This window comes from Chlorocebus sabaeus, chromosome 27 (genome assembly GCF_047675955.1).
Source record: "Chlorocebus sabaeus isolate Y175 chromosome 27, mChlSab1.0.hap1, whole genome shotgun sequence".
NCBI classification, from domain to species: domain Eukaryota; kingdom Metazoa; phylum Chordata; class Mammalia; order Primates; family Cercopithecidae; genus Chlorocebus; species Chlorocebus sabaeus.
In genome coordinates this window covers 11,632,612-11,654,162 of record NC_132930.1, presented here as the reverse complement: position 1 = coordinate 11,654,162, position 21,551 = coordinate 11,632,612, and the positions used below count along the sequence as shown (strand labels likewise).

The window sequence follows — 21,551 nt, the reverse complement described above, 5'->3', positions numbered from 1 at the left end:
GCTGTCTCTACAAAAATTTGTGGGTTTTTTGTCTTGTTTTGTTTGGTTTTTCAGATGGAGTTTTGCTCTTGTCACCCAGACTGGAGTGTAATGGCACGATCTCAGCTCACTGTAACCTCCACCTCCCGTGTTCAAGTGATTCTCCTGCCTCAGCCTCCCGAGTAGCTGGGATTATAGGTGCCCACCACCACACCCGGCTAATTTTTGTATTTTTAGTAGAGACAGGGTTTTGTCATGTTGGCCAGGCTGGTCTCAAACTCCTGACCTCATGATCCACCTGCTTCGGCCTCTCAAAGTGCTGGGATTACAGGCATGAGCCACCATGCCCAGCCCAAAAAATTTTGAAAAATTAGCAAGGTGTGGTGGCACGTACCTGTAGTCCCATCTACCTTGGGAGGCTGAGGCAGAGGATCGCATGAGCCCAGGAGTTGAGGCTGAAGTGAACCATGATCATGACACTGCACTCCAGCCTGGACAACAGAGCAAGACTCTGTCTCTTAAAAATAAATAATCATTTAATAATAATTTTTTTAAAGAATGGGGATGTGTGAAGGCCAAGCTAAAGAGTTTGGTAACAAGAAGCCAGCAGAAACTTTCAACCAAGTGAATGATGCAGTTGGGGTCACGTAGGTTGGGTTAGGGGCAGGGGAAGTGAGGGCTGGATAAAAGGAAAAATATTTAGAGGATTGCTTCAGTTGCAAGGCTTGAAGCATTCAATGTAGATGGATTCAAGAGATATTGCCAAGTCTTGTTGATCTTTCTTTATATACACACACTTGCTGGGTTGAATTGGGAGGTGTGGTCTCTGAAGAAAACAGGAAAGGAATGATCAGAGAAGTTCTCAGAAGACAATGGAATAGCGCATCTAAAGGGAGGAGTAGGAGTTTCAACAGTATAAGAAAGAATGAAGATTTGTCATTTGTAAAGTTATGGGATTCTCTGAGAATCTGATAGAAGCAGAAGCCAGTACACAGTTTCAAAAGTAAACAGAAGAGGCCAGGCACACAGTGGCTCAAACCTGTAATCCCAACACCTTGGGAGGCCGAGGTGGGCGGATCTTTTGAGGCCCGGAGTTCAAGACCAGCCTGGCCGACATGGTGAAACCCCGTCTCTACTAAAAATACAAAAATTAGTGCTCCTGTAGTCCCAGCTAAGGCACAAGGCTGAGGCACAAGAATCAGTTGAACTCAGGAGGTGGAGGTTACAGTGAGCCAAGATCGTGCCACTGCACTCCAGCCTGGGTGACAGAGCGAGACTCTGTCTAAAAAAAAAAAAAAAAGTAAACAGAAGAATAGGGTGTAGGAGCTAGAGAGGCATGCAGTTTTTAAATGATGATGATAGAAAGTGAATATTTATTCAGCACATCTTACAGACCAGGCTCTGTTCTAAGCACTGTAAAGAATTTAATCTTCAACAACCCTATAAGGTTGAGTTCTGGTATTTTCCCACTGTACAGGATGAGGAATATGACACAAAGGTTAAACAGCTAACCCAAGGCCACATAGCAAATAAATGGTAGAGTTAGAATTTGAGCCAAGGATTTTTTTTTCCACAATAGAGATGACAAGAGGGTAGAGAAAGATTCTAGATACTAGAAAGAAAGCAAAACTTGAAGGGCACCTTTCTGAGAAAAGGGCAGGAAACAGAACTAGGAGCAAAGACTGGGGGGCAGGCGCAGTGGCTCATGCCTGTAATCCCAGGACTTCAGGAGGCCAAGGCGGGTGGGTCACCTGAGGTCAGGAGTTCAAGACCAGCTTGGCCAACATAGTGAAACCCCATCTCTACTAAAAATACAAAAATTAGCTGGGTGTGGTGATGTGCACCTGTAATCCCAGCTTCTTGGGAGGCTGAGGCAGGAGAATCGCTTGAACCTGAGAGGTGGAAGTTGCAGTAAGCCAAGATCACACCATTGCACTCCAGCCTGGGCGACGAGAGCAAAAACTCCCTCTCAAAAAAAAAAAAAAGCAGACTGGTCACCCTCAGACTAGAAGAAAGATCTTACCCTCCAAGGCTTGGGAAAAGATGAGAATTTGAGTGTAGTGTGAAGAAAAAGATAGAAAAAAAGGACTTAGATTGTGTGGGCTTTATTCTGTTTCTTAAGTGAGATCACTTGATGGAGGGAGGAAGGGATAAGATTGAGAGCTACAAGATTCCATTGGAAATTAGATGATTACCTAGTATCAGCTTCCCACTATGGCAAAAACAGTTGTGAATGACACCCAAGGAGCTAAGATAAGAATCTTTTTCTGACATGTATTTAAGCCCTAAGTCCAGTTATATATATGATTTAAGCCCTATCAGCCAGTTATTTGAGACTTGTTATTATTTATAATTAATACATTATGCTAAATAATCCTATATCAAAATTTATCATCAGTGTCCACATAGCTATTTTTCTTGTAAGCCACCTCTATTACTATGTTAAAGCACCTAAAAATGTGAACTCATTTTCATAGTATCTGAAAAATGTAAGTTTTCCTGGGCCAGGCATGGTGGCTAACCCCTGTAATCCCAGCACTTTGGGAGGCCGAAGCGGACGGTTGGCCTGAGCTCAGGAGTTCGAGGAGTTCGAGACCAGCCTGGACAACATGGTAAAACCCTGTCTCTACTAAAATACAAAAAATTAGCCAGGTATGGTGCCGTGTGCCAGTAGTCCCAGCTCCTCAGGAGGCTGCGGGACGAGAATTGCTTGAACCCGGGAGGTGGAGGTTGCAGTGAGCTGAGATGGCACCATTGCACTCCAGCCTGGGTGACAGAGCAAGACTCCGTCTCAAAAACAAGCCAAATAAACAAAAAAATTTTGAAGTTTTCCTTTCAGTGTTCTGACAGATGGACATTTGTATAGGCACTAAAACAAGATGACAAAGTCCTAAGCCACTACCCCCTCACTACCAGCCTTACCTCAAAGCAAGAGGTGATTGTATTGTATTGATTGATTGTATTGATTGATTGATTGATTGTGATTGTATTGTATACAAATTCTCTAAGCTACACTTTCTAGCTGGTTGTCATGACAGTGTCAACTATTCACAGTGTAGAGACTAAATGTCTTGGGTGATTTGAGAAGAGCTACTAATTATAAACTGACATTTTGATATAAATGATTTTTGAGGTCAGTTTGATAATGCTATAAATAGATATGGTTTTAAAATAGGTTATTTGATTGTTCCAAGAGACTTACAGTGATCAAAACAACTGATTCAGATGGAGAACTGCTAAGTATTCTCTTATAACTGAAATCTGACCTGTTCTTAAAATCTACTCATTGGTCTATGGGGTCAAACTGATTAGGAAGTCATTTTGGCATTTGACAAAAACACTTTAGTATATACCCTAACATATATAAGTACAAAGCAAACCTTCCTAGTACTTTTCATTACTCACCCCCCCAATCCATGTTAACATTTTAACTCTCCTGGGTCAAATGCATAGATTCTTACTGCGTTCAGAGTAATTCTTCAGAAACTATTTTTGTTCACACTTTTATTTCCACTATAAATTACCCAGTGTCTAGAGTTCCTATTGTTTAAAAAAGAGGTGAAAGATTTAAGAATTGTTCTTTATCCATAAATTTAGATTGTATTCCTTCCTAGCAACCCTCCCCCGACTTCTATCTCACTGTAACAGAGCTCATTCACTGAGTTTGTTTCCACTCCTAGGGGAGTTGGATGGGTAGCATTTATTATTTATTTAGTCTGCTAAAAAGTAGTAGAATGGGTTTAGACTTTTCAGCCGTGCACATAGAAGGTAGTCCAAAAATGTGAGGTTACGAGTTCTTCTAGAATAAGCAGATCCCCAGGCATTCAGAGTACTTTGTGTGCTGTCTCTGAGACAGCATGGCTGTTAGAGGACCTCTCTAGATAAAACTTGATCTTTCCTCCATATTGGTCACAGCGTTACTGTAAGCGTTCAGCATTTCTTCATGTCCATACTGTGCATCATTTTGGCTAAAATAGAGTGTTTCATGTAGATTAATTCTTGAGCTGTTTTTAAAAATCACCTTTAAAGAAGAGTGAATGCTACACAATCATGATATACCCAGAACAATGTAGTCTGTGAAGCTTTGCCACGGAGGGTGGTTCTTGGGAAGAGGACCAGGCCAGAAACAGCACTGATACAGCAGGGGCCAGGGCAGCAACCCTTTGCCAACAAGTACAGGCTGCTTCAATATTTCACCAACTGGTATAGTAGAGTCGACATTTTAACCTACAAATCCAATACATATCTCTTTTTCTTTTTCAGGTTGCTCCACTGTGCCTAGGAAGAGCTGGAGCTTGTGTTGTGACTGTAAAATTATAATTTAGTGCTCTGTTTTCTACATGAAGACACCGTCTTCCTTTATTAATTTAGTATAATTATTCTATCCATGGATACATTTTTAGTAAACGTGCATTGTCACAATCCTGGGCACAAAGTGCCTGATCTCAAAGTGAAGATAGTAAAACAGAGGAGGAAGCAGTGGATGGACCAGGATTAATTCCTTTCATTTCTTAGTAAATTAAAACATGCAGCTGGTGGATTGTGAACACATGTTCCTGATGTAATATGTGCGGACAAATGCACTGCCCTGGAACATAACCCAGTGCTAACTGGGGGTTTCACTTAATTCAGTCAAGCACATCTTACTCACATCCAGATTTATTTTCCTACGGTGCAGACACACCAGATGAAACTTTAAAATGCTACTTTTTGTAAGCTTATCATACATGAGTTGCAGTAATTTGTTTGCTTGTTTAACCACAACCACTATTTTAATGATACACTAAAGATAACACTATTTAGTTTTTTCAGAAACATCTGCATTATATGTGTGTTGGTTGTGGATTTTGTTTCTAAAATTGGCTTAGTCCAATAAATAAAGAAAAGCATTAAGGACTTAAAGCAACAATAACCAAATAAAAACTTGATAGGATCTTTGAAGTCTATTTAAATATTCATTCCATTACATCTTAGACTCAACAAGAACTACATGTTATGATGTTAAGTTGAAGTTGAAACATGATGTTTTGCATTAAATTTAAGATATGCAAATTTATGTAGAGAAAATAAATGTTATATACCCTATAATGTTCTTTCACCTAATTAGTATTTAATTATATGGATTTGTTTTATATTATAAAAGATGCTTTGATTTTGTCTTTTGATATTGACAAAATTGTTTGGATATCCTTATGTTCTCAAGTCTGTATCTGCCCCCCTGCCTTATTTCTTATGTTTTGCCACAGTTAACCCATTGTGCTTCTTTGTAATCAAAGTTTGTGGGGGAATGGGCTTATTGAATGTCTAAAAACTAAGTTTAAAGTGTTTGTTACCCTAAGTTTTTTACATTTGTAAACTCTAATTACATATGTGAATGTTATTACTCTCAGTGAATTGTTATTGTTTGCAAAAATGCACTGGGCAGTAGCATTTTGTGATAAATCCTACAAGATATAAGTCATTGAGATGTCTAAGATGCTTTTTATTTTAACCCCAATTAGTAACCACCTTATGGAAAATATTTGCTAATATTGTTTATTGTGAACTAAGAATCAAAGTTTTCGTATGCATCAATGCACTTAATCCTCACAACAACCTTATGAGGTAGTTCTATTACCTTTTTATAGCTAAGGAGATTGGGGTACAGAGAAGTTAGCCCCAGGGTTATATACCGCAAGTAAGTGGCAGAGCAGGGATTCATACAAAGGCCATCTCACTCAGCAGTCTTCACTCTTACTATTCCTACCACTAGGGAGAAAAAGAAAGATTTCGGCTGGGCGCAGTGGCTAACGCCTGTAATCCCAGCACTTTGGGAGGCCGAGGCAGGTGGATCATGAAGTCAGGAGATCGAGACCATCCTGGCCAACACGGTGAAACCCCATCTCTACTAAAAAAAAAAAAAAAAACATGAACCCGGGAGGCGGAGCTTGTGATGAGCCGAGACCGCACCACTGCACTCCATCCAGCCTGGGCAACAGAGCAAGACTCCGTCTCAAAAAAAAAAAAAAAAAAATGTCATTTTATGTGAGGAATTATTTATTTTAATTGTTTACATCTCTTATGGAATTTTACAGATTTTTCTTTAGAAAAGTAGATGCAATATATTTCAAGTTTTATACATATTAGATGAATTGCATGGTATTTTAGGCAACTTAACTATAAACAAATTTATTCATAAAAACAAGCATTGTTGCCAACAACTTAGATGACCTAGATTAAAAAACACACCAATTGACAAAACAGGCTCAAAATGAAATAAAAATTCCGAACAGCCCTATAACAAGTAAAGAGATTGAACCACTACTCAAAAATCTCCCAGCAAAGAAAGTCCAGGACTAAATGAGTTTACTGACAAACTATGCCAAACATATGAAGAAGAATTAACACTAATCCTTCTCAAACTCTTCCAAACAATGGAATAGAAAAGAGCACCCTGTGACCCATTCTCCAAGGCCAGCATTACCTTAACACCAAAGCCAAAGACCTCACAGGGAAACTACAGACCAATATCCCTCATGAATATAGATGCAAAAAAACTTCAAAATACTAGCAGGCCAAATCTAGTAGCTTATTAAAATGATCATACAGCATGACCAAGCAAGATTTATCAAAGAAGTGCAGGGAACATGGTTCTACACACAAATGTCAATCGATGTAATATACCATATTAATAGAATGAAGGGAAAAAACAGCATAATCACCTCAATTGATAAGAAAAAGCATCTGACAAAATCCAACACTCTTTCATGGTAAAAACACTCTGCAAACTAGGAAGAAAAGGGAACTTTCTTAATCTGATAAAGACATTCATAAAAACCCACAGCTAACAACATAATAGCAAAACATTGAAAATTTTTCCCCTAATATCATGAAAATTCCTGGTTTCCCCACTGCTATTCAGCATTATACTAGAAGGTCTAGCCAGAGCAATTAGGCAAGAAAAAGAAATAAAATGAATCCCAAATAGGAAGAAGTAAAACTACATTTGCAGAAAACATGGTCCTATATACTAAAAATCCTAAAGAATCCACACAATGATTCCAGCTGATTTTAAAAATTCAGCAATGTTGCAGGTTGCAAGATCAACACACAAAAGTCTAAGAAAAACCTGAGAGAAAATTAAAACCATTTATGATAACATGAAAAAGAATAAAATACGAATAAATTTGACCAAGAAAGTGCAAGACTTGGACACTGAAAAGTACAAAACGTTGCTGAAAGAAATTAAAGAACACCTAAATAAATGGAAGATATCCTGTGCTGGCAGGTTGGAAGACTTAACATTGTTAAGATAACATTAGTCCCAAAATTAGTCTATAGATTTAATAAAATCCCCATTAAAATTCCAGTGACCCTTTTACAGAAACAGAAAAGCTGACCCTAAAATTTTTACAGGATTGCAAGTTACTGAAGGCACTCAAGTTTGTTCAAAACAATCTTGAACAAGAATAAAGGTGAAGGACTCGCATTTTCCAGTTTCAAAATTTACTGCAAAGCTACTTCAATCAAAACAGTGTTGTGCTGGTATAAAAATATATAAAACAATAGAGTAGAATGGAAAGTCCAGAAATAAATTACGTCAATACACTATGGTCAATTGATTTTTTTGACAAGGGTTCCAAGACCACTCAATGAAGAAAGAACAGTGTCTTCAACTAATAGTGCTAAGACAAGTGAATATTCACATGCAAAAGAATGAAGTTGTACCCGTACTTCATATCATATATAAAAATTCAAAATAGATCAAAGACCTAAATGTAAGAGCTAAAACCATGAAACTTTGAGAATAAAATATAGGAATAAGTCTTCATGACCTTGGATTTGGCCATGATTTCTTAGATATGGCACGAAAAGCACAAGCAACAGCAGCAAAAAAAAAAAAAAAAAAAAAAAAATTGGGCTTCGTCAAAATTAAAAGCTTCTATGTATCAAGGGACGCTATGAAGAAAGTGAAAAGACAACCCACAGAATGGGAAAAAATCTTTGTAAATCTTAAATATCTGCTAAGGAACTAGTATCTAGAATATATAAGGAACTCCTATGCTCAACAAAAAGACAACCCAATTTTAAAGGGGCAGAGAACTTAAATAGACATTTCTCTAATGAAGATATACAAATGGCCGACAAGCACATGGAAAGATGCTTAATGTCATCAGTCATTATGCAGATCAACACCACAGGAAGATACCACTTCACACCTATTAGAATGATGATAACTTTTAAAAAAGAAAATAGACCTAGGATCTAAACCTATAGGTAAAAAATAAATAATAGAGAAAATAAGGGTTAGAGAGGATGTGGAGAAATTGAAAACCTTCATTCATTATTGGTGGGAATGTTAAATGGTGTAGCCACTGTGGAAAACAGTTTGGCAGTTCCTCAATAAGTTAAAGAATTACCATATGACCCAGCAAGTCCAGTCCTGGACATATACTGAAAAGAACTGAAACAGGTGTTCAAGCAAAAACTTTCACACAAACATGCTTCGCAGCACTAGTCACAGTAGCCAAAAAAGTGGAAACAACCCAAATGGCCATCAGCTGATGAATGAATAAACAAACTGTGGTATCTACACATGGCACAATAGAATATTGAGCCATAAAGAGAAATGAGGTACTGATACATGCCAAAACATGGATGAGCCTTGAGCACATTTTGCCAAGTGAAAGAAGGCAGACACAAAAGGCAATGTATCACGTGAGTGCATTTATATGAAATATCCAAAATAGGCAAATCCATGGAGACAGAAAGCAGATAAATGGTTGTAAGAGGCTGAGAGAAAGGAGGAGTGGGGAGTGATTGCTAAAAAGGAGTTTCCTTCTAGGGTGATGAAAACGTTCTGGAATTACTTATTGGGGATGACTGTACAACATGGTGAAGGTACTCAATGTCACTAATGGTAAATTTCACGTACGCTTTACCATAATGTTTTAAAAGCTTTATTAGCTACATTATGTTATGATACTTAAATGTCATAATAATAGCATTCTGTACGCTTCACTAGGATCAAAACACTGGATTTATATACATCCGGAAGAGAATTTTTTCAATGTAATTTGCTAATAAATTAATTTCTAAAAATCTGACAGAAAGACTCTTAAATCTTAATTTCAACCTAAGAAGGGAGTGAGAAACACTGAGAGCCATGAGGGGAGAGTTAACAGGAACTCCCCCCTATCTGGTACATGGCAGACATTCCACAAATGTTTTCTAAAAGTTTAAATAGATATCTTTTCATGAACTCTGTAATATTTGGAATTGTTAATAAGTCTTACTCAAAAACAAATATTCAATAAAATGGTATTTAATTTTACTGTGACTAGATAATAAAGTTTCATGTAATTTTTTTATTTTTTAACTGGAGTAAAACAAAATCAAATGCCATGAAAAATTATAGGCTACTTAGGGCATTTTCATCATTCTGAGTCTTAAAGAACTTGTAAGAACACACCACCTCTCCCATCACAGCCTTTGTCCTCATTCCTAAGGCATAGGAGAGTACCATGTTCATTTTATATCTTCTCTTGGGGCTGAACAACGCGCAAGCCTCTTGAAGAAATGCCGTAGTGACTGATGTGGGTATTGGCATCATCGCTACACTTCACTGCCACCCTCATTTCCCCCTAGTCCTGGGTAATTATTTGGGCTAACGAGGTACAATTTAGAGAGCAAACCCAGGGAAGCTCGGGAAGCAAATCTAGTGCCCTGGATCTTTGCCCAGGCTCAAGCTGGTTCCATTTCACCATATTTCTTTGTGGATAATAAACAATTATGTTTAATTGAGGTATTTTCACATAGTTTTGAGGACAGCAAAAATCACCTGGTGGCCATCAAGCAGACCATCCAGAGGCAAAACTCCTTATCTGAGGAAGTCAGAAGTCATTAGACTGCCCTATTATCTAAAGCCAGCATCTGGCACTAGGCTTTGTTACCAAAAATGTGTTTAATATAAGTAATTAGAATTTTTTATACATCTCCAGAATGAATGTGTGTGAAAAGTGACTGTGCAACCCTTGCTAACGTCAAGGCACCAAAATGTCTACAAATGTAATCATTTACCATGGCCTGTGTAACAAATGTGGTCAAAATTACCCTTAAGGTCCATAAATACCTTGTTATTAGTCCATTTTCACACTGCTATAAAGAACTCACACCTGCAATCCCGGCACTTTGGGAGGCTGAGGCGGGGGGATTGCTTGAGCTCAGGAGTTTGAGACCAGCCTGGGCAACATCTTGACACCCCTGTCTGTACTAAAAATACTAAAATTAGCTGGGAATAGTCCCAGCCACTTGGGAGGCTGAAGTGGGAGGATCCTTTCAGCCCAGGAGACGGAGGTTGCAGTGAGCTGACATCGCACCACTGCACTCCAGCCTTGGTGACAGACACCTTGTGTCAAAAAAAAAAAATAGTTCAACTTAAATGAGTACTGATTTTCAGGGAGACGTTCACCTTCAGGGAAAAAAAGGAGAAACGAAAAGGATGTAGAGTAAATTTAGGGGTTGATTGGTTGATTCTGTTTTGAGACAGGGTCTTGCTCTGTCTCCCAGACTGGAGTGTAATGGCCTGATCATAGCTCACTACGTCCACAACTTCCTGGGCTTAGGCAGCCACCTCAGCCTCAGCCTCAGCCTGTCAGCAGCTGGGACTAGAGGCATGCACCACCACGTTTGGCTAATTTTTTTTTTCTGTTTTTATTTTTTGTAGAGACAGGATCTCACATTGTTGCCCAGGCTGGTTTCAGACTCCTGGGGTCAGGCAATCTTCCCACCGCCTCTTTCCAAAGTGCTGGGATTGTAGGCCTGAGTCACCACACTGACCTGGCGCAAATTTTGTGGAAGGAAAGAGGTCCCAGCTTAGTGGTAGCTGGAGTGATGAGGTTAGGGAGAAGCTATCACTCAGAGCCATCTCTGCAGTGACAAGAATAACTGTGTTGTGTGAGAACTTCAGAGAAGAAAAATGTTGGGTAATAAGTTTGGCAAAAGCTGACCTACTTATTTCTGATTCCGTATCAGAAACTCAGTAGCAAAGCAGCAGGGAAGGACTGGGAGAGTGAGTTAATCCAATAGAGAATCCCTTTACCTCAGAAACTTTCTGATCTAACACATTGAGCAAAACACTAGGGAGACTGAGATCCTATACAGTAATAGATGATAAAACAAAGGAGGGGAGAGAATGGTAGTTCCTTAAGGCCACATACGGGGGTATATTTAAGCACTTACCTTTTTATCTATTGTTACACCTTCACATAATTCGCTTCCACTCATTATTCATTGAATTTAAATAGGAAATATATTTGGTCTTTGAGGTAAACCATCTCCAAGGTATTGGAGTGTGCATTCATAGTATCACAGATTCTGAAACACAGAACAGAAAGAATCCTTGTGGCTTCCTTGTTCACATGTTGGTGGGGGTGGCCTAGGAGAGTGGACTAGGGCGGAAAACCTGGGCATGGAAGAGGGAAAGCCAGGATACCTTCAGAAAGTAGTGAGCGGCCCAGGCTGACTGCAGCATGGAACATGTGCAGAGGGATGGAGGGAACTGTCCGCCAATTTACTGTTTTTAAAATTAATTTTATCGTTAAAGTTTGTAATTCATTGCTTCAAATTTAAAATGCCAGCCATTCAGTGCTGGGATAAAGACTGCTAGCAGAATAAATAAAATAATAATAGAACTAATTTTTAAAATGCCAGTCATGCCTTCTGTCTGTACCTGACTAATATTATGGATGCTAGATGCAGTGGCTCACGCCTGTCATCCCAGCACTTTGGGAGGCCACGGCAGGAGGATCACTTGAGGCCAGGAGTTGGAGACCAGCCTGGAAACACAGGGAGACCCCCGTCTCTACAAATAATTTTTTAAAAATTAGCCAGGCGTGATGGTGTGCACCTGTGGTCCCAGCTCCTCAGGAGGCAGAGACAGGAGGACTGCCTGAGCCTGAGAAGTCAAGGCTGCAGTGAGCTGTGATCAGCCTGGGTGACACGAGTGAGACCTTGCCTCAAAAAATAAAAAGTAAAATAAAATATATGGAGACATAACAGCTGGTCATAAAACTGCAAGAGATGTAATCAGCAAGCAGGCCCCCATACACTCAGTCTACCTGCTCCTCCCTCCCGACGTTGTTTAAGTAGCCATACGGACTGCTTCCAGCTAAAATACATTAATACCTTAACTAAGCAGTCTATTTTCTCTTCTCCCAGCAATATTACAACATATTTTCTTAAAAAAAAAATTACAACTTTTTTTTTTTTTTTTTTGAGACGGAGTCTCGCTCTGTCGTCCAGGCTGGAGTGCGATGGCACGATCTCGGCTCACTGCAAGCTCCGCCTCCTGGGTTCAAGTGATTCTCCTGCCTCAGCCTCCTGAGTAGCTGGGATTACAGGTATGCGCCACTACATCCGGCTAATTTTTTTGCATTTTCAGTAAAGACAGGGTTTCATCATGTTGGTCAGGCTGGTCTCAAACTCCTGACCTCGTGATCTGCCTGCCTTGGCCTCCCAAAGTGCTGGGATTACAGGCGTGAGCCACTGTGCCTGGCCTCAATTTTTATTTTAGAGTTAGGGGGATACAAGTGTAGGCTTATTACATGGGTATATTGTGTGATGCTGAAGTTTGGGGTACTGGTGATCCTGTCACTTAGGTGGTGAGCACAGTACCCAATAGGTAGTTTTTCAGCCCACAACCCCTACCTACCTCCCTTCCCTCTCTGGGAGTCCCCAGTGTCTATTGTTCCATCTTTATGTCCTTTATAATAGATTTTCAAATGCTATTGATATTTTACTCAATATTTGGGTTGTGGAGGAATTTTATAATTTATTTACATTATATAAATCCTTCACAATGAGAAATAGTCATTGCAAAGATTGTACCAGATGATTGCTCAGATCCCTTCCAGCTCCAGTATTCACTAAGGTAGGTTGAATATCATATGACTGTCTCTTGGGAACCCACCCAGAACTATAACATCTTTGAATGTGAATCCCAGCCACAACCTGGAATGCCACAGGAGTTGTTACCCCATTACTTGAACTACAGTCCAGTGATTCTCAACTACAGTGTCATGGTAGGATTACTTGAAGAAATTTTAAAATACATAGATGCCTGCACTTCACTCCAGGTGTGACATCTTGGGATGCCAATCCCAGCCAAAACCCAGGTGATTCTAACGTGCGGCCACATTTAGGAGGATGACCGGGCCCCATTCCACACAATGGTGCCTTAGGCTCCTCGCATACTGCGTCCCTGACTTACCAACTTCTTCATATCTAGGCCCTTTGTCTTATTCCATGAGCAAACTTTTCAAGCACCCTCAGGCACGTTTACAAGAGCCATTCATTTACATAAATACGAGATTACAAATCATTCTTTTTTTTATTATTTTTTGAGACAATGTCTCACTCTGTCTCCTAGACTGGAGCTTAATGGTGTGATCTCGGCTCACAGCAACCTCCGTATCCTAGGCTCAAGCAATCCTCCTGCCTCAGCCTCCCAAGTACCTGGGACTACAGGCAGGTGCTACCATGCTTCGCTAATTTTTGTATTTTTTTTTTTTTTTTTTTGTAGAGTTAGGGTATCACCATAGTGGCCAGGCTGGTCAAGAACTCCTGGCCTCAAGAGATCTGCCTGCCTCGGCCTCCCAAAGTGCTAGGATTACAGGTGTGAGCCACCTAAAGTTCCCTGAAGACAACTACTAGGTACTTTACTAGTTTTATTAAGCCAGTGCAAGATACACAATTTAATTTATTTTAAAACATCATACCATGTGGAGGTTTCTACTAATTTAGTTGAGCTTTCCCAAATTATACCAAATCAGTGAGGCTGACAAATAATAGTTATTTTTGTAAAAGAAATTGAATATTTTAATCAAAGTTACTTAAAGAGATATTTGTGACAGTCTAAAATGGATCGTAGCTTTTAAAGCCATGAACAACTCAGCAGACATTGGTTTCTGGGTACCATGTTTGAGTAGATTATTCAGAAGAATCATCCTGCTTAAAACCACCACAAATTCAGAATGAAACATAAAATATGTTGTCTTTAAAGCATTAAAGCACAGACAAAATTTTCAGGATTAAGAGGACAAAAATCTAAGTGAAAGCCAGCCAGGTGCAGTGGCTCATGCCTGTAATACTAGCACTTTGGGAGGCCCAGGCGGGATCGCTTGAGCCCAGGAGTTTGAGACCAGCCTGGGACAACATAGTGAGACCTGTCTCTATAAAAAACACAAAAATTAGCCGGGTGTGGTGGTGCATGCTTGTAGTCTCAGCTACTTAGGAGGCTGAGGTGAGAAGATTGCTTGAGCCTGGGAAGTTGAGGCTCCAGTGAGCCAAGATCACACCATTGCACTGCAGCCTGGGTGATAGAGCAAGAATCTGTCTCAAAAAAAAAAAAAAAAAAATCCAAGTGAAAGGAGAGAAGACATGGAAAAATAAGCAGAGAACTGAAGCTCCTCTGCCCCAACGGCATTTGCCAAACTCTCAAAAATTCCCCTTGGGTTCTGTTGACCTCCCAGGGGATGGGATAGAGAACTCAAAACCTAGGACCTGTCCAAAGTGGGAAGATCCTACTTCTATATAGCTGGGACCTGTAAGTACTACAGCTTCGAAGGTAAGGACAAACCAGAAGCACACCTACCTCACTCCCCATTATCAGGAGACTACAAAAAAGGAAAGGAAATCCATTGGAAGATGTGACCAGAAACCAGTCTCTCTGGAAAGTTGCAGCCCAGATTCACATTACTTGGGAAAAAGAATCTGAATAATGCTATTTATTTAAAGAAAATCTTCCCCCAAAAAAACTCTAAACTGGGCGTGTTGGCTCACTCTTATAATCCCAGCACTTTGGAAAGCTGAGGCGGGTGAATCACTTGAGCTCACAAGTTCGAGACCAGTCTGGGCAAAATGGCAAAACCCCATCTCTACAAAAAATAAAAAAATTGGCCAGGTGTCGTGATGCGCACCTGTAGTCCCAGCTACTTGGGAGGCTGAGTTGGGAGGATCACTTGAGCCCAGGAGGCAGAGGCTGCAGTGAGCCGAGATCACCCCACTTCACTCCAGCCTGGGCGACAGAGTGAGACCTCATCTCAAAAAAAAAAAAGAAAAAAAAGAAAGGAAAAGAAAAGAAAACTCTAGGCCTTGACATTTTCATTGGCATTTTCTACCAGTCAAGGAAGACTATCTTTCTGAAACATATTTAAGCAGAATAATGAATGCCCAGGAAATGAAGCACAGAAAATATCACAAGGGAAACGCCCTAGCTACGCAATTTCAGTACATTTGTCATTCATATTACCTTCAACAATGCTAACACGTGTTCGTTTCATTACACTAAGCAATTCTATAATTACTCAAAATATGGTGAAAGACTTTCTTCGCTATTTCTGTCTAGTCTTTCATATTGCTCACGAGATTGACTGCCATTACTATAGTGTGTTAAATAATGGTTCAGCATTTCAGAAAGTATTGTAATACCTAAAAATATTAAACGATAGTCTATTCACAGGAATCAAAACCACAGTACATCCACATCTGCATACTGGTGACAAGTCGTCTGACCATAATAAAATAACAACTTAATATTATATATTTTAATAGTCATAATTTTTAAATTATTCTCTCTTATTGGTAATAAAAATTATTCAGGTCAATTTTTCTTTGGCTTATCCAGCAGATGTTTTAGATTATATCAAAGTGTTAAAAATCATGCTAACTTATGATTCTTGGTTGTTTGCTGATACTGCATAGTTAATGCTATTGAGCACATTGTCATTTTTTCAACTATTTCCATTGTGCTTTAAGATTTGAGCTAAAGACGTTTCTGCACTGAATTATCTACATTCGTATAATAACCTGTGAGTACAGAATCCCAGGGAGCCAGTTGACTGTTCAATGAAGGTTCATGATAAAATGTGGCAAGTATTATTGGAATAAGGACTATACTTAAAATTAAGAGTTTCATCGGTATGACTCACACCTGTAATCCAAGTGCTTCAGGAGGCTGAGGCAGGAGGATTGCTTGAGGCCAGGAGTTGAAAACCAGCCTGGACAACATAGCAAGACCCCATTTCCTAAATAAAAAAGAAAAAAAAAGTTTTTAATTAAAAAAAAAAAGATTTTTATCTGTGGTAAGGCGAAGTTTCCCAAACAAATACATATTTAAATGAGCACCTTTCTGAAGGACAAAGATAGAGAAAAATGCCCAATATAAGATTATACCTCAGCTTTGCAGGCCAAAAGACCTAAAAACTGTAGCTCTGTAGTCAGCAAACTACAGCCCACAGGCCAACTCTGTCTGCTATTTGTTGTTATAAATAAAATTTTATAGGAATACAGACATGCTCATTTGTTGATGTCTGTAGCAGCTTTCATGTTATGACAACAAAGTTGAATACCCGTGACAGATATACTGTTTTTTCTTAGCATTTACAGAAAACATTTCCAACCTGTGCATGGGGGATCATTCTTCCATCACCTAGAATATGAGGCCTCTGAGAGGAGGAGAATGAGGGAAAAAACTACAAGGAAAATGGTAGCAAATACAAGCAAAGAAAATGGTAAGCCAAGGTAAAGCTTCCAATGATAAGAAAGTAATTGAAAGAAGAGACCACGAGGTGAAAGACTGAGGAATGTGGGCCTGAACTCCACATGTCAGGGTCACCCTGAGAAAGTCTCTAAGAGTCTCTGAGAAAGTTTTCTCTGGGTCTGAAAACAATTAGGGAATATCTTAGCTGTGGAGGCACTGAAGTGAAATTGAGTTAAAAATTCAAGTTTTATTAAATTGCTTTAGACTTGTTCATTTGATTATTTTAACAGAGGGAGGATGAGTCAGCTTGATTATGTAACAAACACTGTGCTAAGCATTTCATATGTATGTTAACTCATTTAATTTTTACAACAGCTGTATGAAGTAGATATGACTATTCCCAGTTAATGATAGGGAAACCAGCTAGTAAATGTCAGAGTCAAATTTCAAAACCAACCAGATCTGTATGACCTTAGAGCCTCTTAAAAACTCTCTGCAAGATTGCTACATGGAGGTGAGTTTAAGCTGTCTACATTACACAGGATGATACATACTTAATGCCAAGATACGTCCTCACCACATCTGTGCTACATTTTAAGTTTTTACTTTTAGTGAGTAGCAACAGGCTATATAATTCTGCCTATTGTGTGCATGAATGGATACACACACAGAGAGCTTTCATAAGTGCCTTTCTATTTTCTTTTTAAATATGTTCTGTGAAAGGACAAAAGAAGGGCATTTTAGAAAGCATGGCATAGTTAATGACTTGGGTGCAGAGGGCTGTTGCTGTCAATAGAGCAGAGAGCAGGGATGCTCAGTTGAGCAGTCATGAATGGAAATGAGAGGATGAGCCATTAGCAGGAAGTCATAAACCCATTATTAGAAGTTTCATGTCATTGAAGGCAGCCAAATGCTTCGCAATTCTAAGGACTATGCATGGCCACCTAAGGAGGATGCGTCTGCTGCTGTGATGTATCAGACAGGGTCCAGTCGGGAGACAGAAACCACATGGTCATCTGAACAGGGAAGATTTTAAATAAATAATCATGCCCCATAACGGAGGATTGGACTCAGAAAGGACTGGCTAGTTATCAGGATCTGAGATTTGCTTTTGCCCTACTGGAGCTAATAAGCTGACCTGTTATGGTTTCATGGATGCTGGCAGAAGACATCCAGGGGTTGAAGAAAAAGGATTTTATTACTGAAGTCACAGAAAGCAGTAGGAATATCGTGTTGGGTTCACTTCCCTGTGCCCTTCAATTCCCCCAGGAACAAGACAGAGGATTCCAGGTGGGAATCCACAGAGCTTGGGAACTCCATTGCTTTTATAGTAAGTGGTAGGCTCTCCTGCTCTTTGTCCTCGAGATCTCTCGCTGCAAATACAACTCTGAGAAATGGCCCAGTTAAACAGTAGTGGGCGGGGACGCTCAGAACCCGCAGCAGATTGCTTCTCCCCTTCCTTCTGCAATGTCTCCAGCACCCTCTACCGACAAAATTTAGCACCGTGCAGGCTGGCAAAGGAGAAAAGGGCTCGTGTCCACTGAACCCAGGAGGTAGAGGTTGCAGTGAGCAGAGATCATGTCATTGCACTCCAGCCTGGGTGCACTCCAGCCTGGGTGACAGAGAAAGACTTAGTAAAAAATATATATATATATAAAATTAAGGAAGGGAAATGATTTTTAAAAATAAACTTTAAATTACTTAAATACTATCTATGTTTTGAGTAGACTTTTTTTCATGTCTTTTAGCTACCTTAGCTCTGAGAACATAGTGGTGATCACACACACACACACACACACACACACGTGTTAGAATGAATTGAATCACTATCCCTTTTCTTCCCTGTTTTTGGACCATATCATAATTCAGCGGTGTCTGGTTCTGCTGATAAACATATATGCCAGTTTGTTTTTTGAGACGGAATTTTGCTCTTGTAGCCCAGGCTGGAGTGCAATGGCTGATCTCAGCTCACTGTAACCTCCGTCCCCAAGGTTCAAGCGATTCTCCTGCTTCAGCCTCCCAAGTAGCTGGGATTACAGGCACCCACCACCAAGTACAGCTAATTTTTGTATTTTTAGTAGAGACGGTGTTTTACCACCTTGGCCGGGCTGGTCTCGAACTCCTGACCTCAGGTGATCTGCCTGCCTCGGCCTCCCAAAGTGCTGGGATTACAGGCGTGAGCCACCATACCTGGCCCCTTCCTTCATAATTCAATCGTAAAGCTATTAGGTAGATTATAGGAAGGATGGCATCCACAGTGGTGTCGAGAGGACTCACAGTGACCCAATGTGGGATACTGGAGTACAAGTGGGGTGAGGAGCGTGGGCTACAGGGGGGTGGCCTGGCACAGGGTTCTCAGACCCCCATCAGAGTAAGGACAGCATCCACACAGCACGGCAGCCTGGCCCAGACTGTCAGAGCCTGAGCAGGATGAGAGAGATACCCACACCTGAGAACAGCCCAGCACTTGGGGGATTAGAGCCTGGGCATGATGGGGAAGGTGCCTGTCCAGGGGATAGCCTGCGGTGGTGAGTGAGCCAGGGTCCAGGAGGGAGAGGACAGCACCCCTGTGCATGGTGTGGGCTTTCAGAGCCCAAGCAGTGCGAGGAGGCCATCCGCGAGGGAGAACAGCCTGGAAAGGGGAGAGCCCAAGCAGGAAAACATGGGCCTCTGGGCCGGGGTGGGTGTGGTAGCAGAAATTGGAGGTTGTTTCCATAGAAGATTGATCAAACTAGTAATTACCTTAAGGAAAATGAAAGACAAGGTTTTCACTGTTGGAGAAGGAAGTGACAAATACAGAAGAGGAAAAAACAAGGATGATCCCTATGGCATTGAATTGGAATTCAGCATATTGTTGTAAACTAGTGGTTTTCAAGATAGAGAGAGATAATAGATAAATACATATGCAAGTGTGTGTGTGTGTGTGTGTGTGTGTGTGTGTGTGTAGAAAGATAGGTATACAGACCAACAGATATTCCCTAAATCTGAACTGAGCCAGCCTGAGAATAGCAATAAATACACCTTATGTCCAGGTTTTAGCTTCTAAATGCCACTTTTTACCAAAAAAAAAAAAAAAAAAAAATCTTCACTTTGGGAGGCCAAAGTGGAGAGGATCACTTGAGCTCAGGAGTTTGAGAGCATCCTGGGCAATATAGTGAGTCCCTGTCTCTACAAAAAAATGAATAAAAAATTATGTAGGCATGGTGGTGCACCCCTGCAGTCCCAGCTACTTGGGAGGCTGAGGTGGGAGGATTGAGCCCAGGAGGTCAAGGCTGCAGTGAGCCATGATCATGTTGCTGCACTCCAGCCTGGGTGATGGAATAAGACCCTGTCTCAAACAAAAACAAACAAACAAAGAATAAAACATCTTGGAGAAATGGCTGATTCCAGAGCTGGGGCATGGAAAATACAAGGTGAACTGGGAACATCTTACCATCTAACCAGAAAACGAGGTTATGCTCAAAGACTGATGAAGATATGTGTGAAAGACATTGTGGCCCAGTTGGATGGGCTTCCACTGGCCAAACAGGAGACAATTTAAGCATAAAATAAATAAGATCTAATATCCAGCATCTATATGGAACTTAAGCAAATTTACAAGAAAAAAACAACTCCATTAAAAAGTGGGCAAAGGACAAGAACAGACACTTTTCAAAAGAAGACATACATGCAGCCAAGAATCACATGAAAAAAAAAAAAAAAACTCAGCATCACTGATCATTACAGAAAAGCAAATCAAAACCACAATGAGATACCATCTCACACCAGACTATTATTAAAAAGTCAAAGAATAACAGATGCTGGCAAGGTTGTGGAGAAAAAGGAACGCTTACACACTGTTGGTGGGAGTGTAAATTACTTCAACCATTGTGGAAGACGGTGTGGCGATACCTCAGAGACCTAAAGACAGAAATACCATTCAACCCAGCAATCCCATTACTGGGTATATACTCGAAGGAATAGAAATCATTCTGTTATAAAGACACATGCATGTGTATGTTCATCACAGCACTATTCACAATAGCAAAGACATGAAATCACCCTAAATGCCCATCAATGATAGACTGAATAAAGAAAATGTAGTACATGCACACCATGGAATACTATACAGCCATAAAAAAGAATGAGATCATGTCCTTTGCAGGGACATGGGTAGAGCTGGTGGTCATTATTCTCAGCAAACCAGCACAGGAACAGAAAAACAAATACTGCATGTTCTCACTTATAAGTAGGAGCTAAATGATGAGAACTCATGGACACATAGAAGGGAACAACATACAATGGGGCCTAATGGAGGGTAGAGGGTGAGAGGAGGGAGAGGATCAGGAAAAATAACCAATGGGTACTAGGCTTAATACCTGGGTGATGAATTAATATGTACAAGAAACCTCCATGACACAAATTTACCTATATCACAAACCTGCACATGTACCCCTGAACTTAAAATAAGTTTAAAAAATTAAAGTAAAAAATGAGAGTCATGAACTATAACCATTTGAATAAAATAGGAACACATATATATATATAAATAAAATAAATACATAGATTGGAAGTTTGATGAGGAACAAGATGTTTACATCGTTTTAAAGTAGCTCCCCTCAAATATTTACTTTTTTCAAAGGTCAGAGAGTAACTTTCAGTTGAGAAGCCTTGCAGACATCACCTTAATTAAGTGATCAAACTGTACACATCGGCCGGCACAGTGGCTCACGCCTATAATCCCAGCACTTTGGGAGGCCGAGGCAGGTGGATCACCTGAGGTCAGGAGTTCGAGACCAGCCTGCCCAACATGGTGAAACCCCCTCTCTACTAAAAATACAAAAATTAGCCAAGCATGGTGGCAGGTGCCTGTAATCCCAGCTACTTGGGAGGCTGAGGCAGAAGAATCACTTGAATCCAGGAGGCGGAGGTTGCAGTGAGCTGAGATCATGCCACTGCACTCCAGCCTGGGCAATAAGAGTGAAACTCCATCTCAAAAAAAAAAAGAAAATGTTCATCATCAATAATGGGGCAAATGAAAATCTTGCCTAAACTATGGAGACAGTAAAAAGAT

At 40.2% G+C, this 21,551-nt stretch overlaps 1 protein-coding gene and 1 long non-coding RNA gene across 5 annotated transcripts in view; one reads left to right on the top strand and one right to left on the bottom strand.

The window, feature by feature from the left end:
* KLHL5 (kelch like family member 5) overlaps positions 1-5,440 on the top strand; it is a 78,583-nt gene extending 73,143 nt beyond the window's left edge. For 3 of the 4 annotated variants that reach the window (XM_073012461.1, XM_073012462.1, XM_073012460.1), the window contains 2 exons: positions 2,457-2,591; positions 4,243-5,440. In XM_073012461.1, the coding sequence (XP_072868562.1) occupies positions 2,457-2,549 (93 nt within the window). In that variant the 3' untranslated portion in view covers positions 2,550-2,591; positions 4,243-5,440. The remainder of the gene's footprint in view (positions 1-2,456; positions 2,592-4,242) is intronic. The other variant, XM_038008623.2, reaches the window with a different exon arrangement.
* Positions 5,441-11,196: 5,756 nt separating this feature from the next.
* LOC103246206 (uncharacterized) overlaps positions 11,197-21,551 on the bottom strand; it is a 52,257-nt gene continuing 41,902 nt past the window's right edge. Inside the window, exon 3 of the long non-coding RNA XR_012091617.1 lies at positions 11,197-11,334. This is a non-coding gene — a long non-coding RNA (uncharacterized lncRNA). The remainder of the gene's footprint in view (positions 11,335-21,551) is intronic.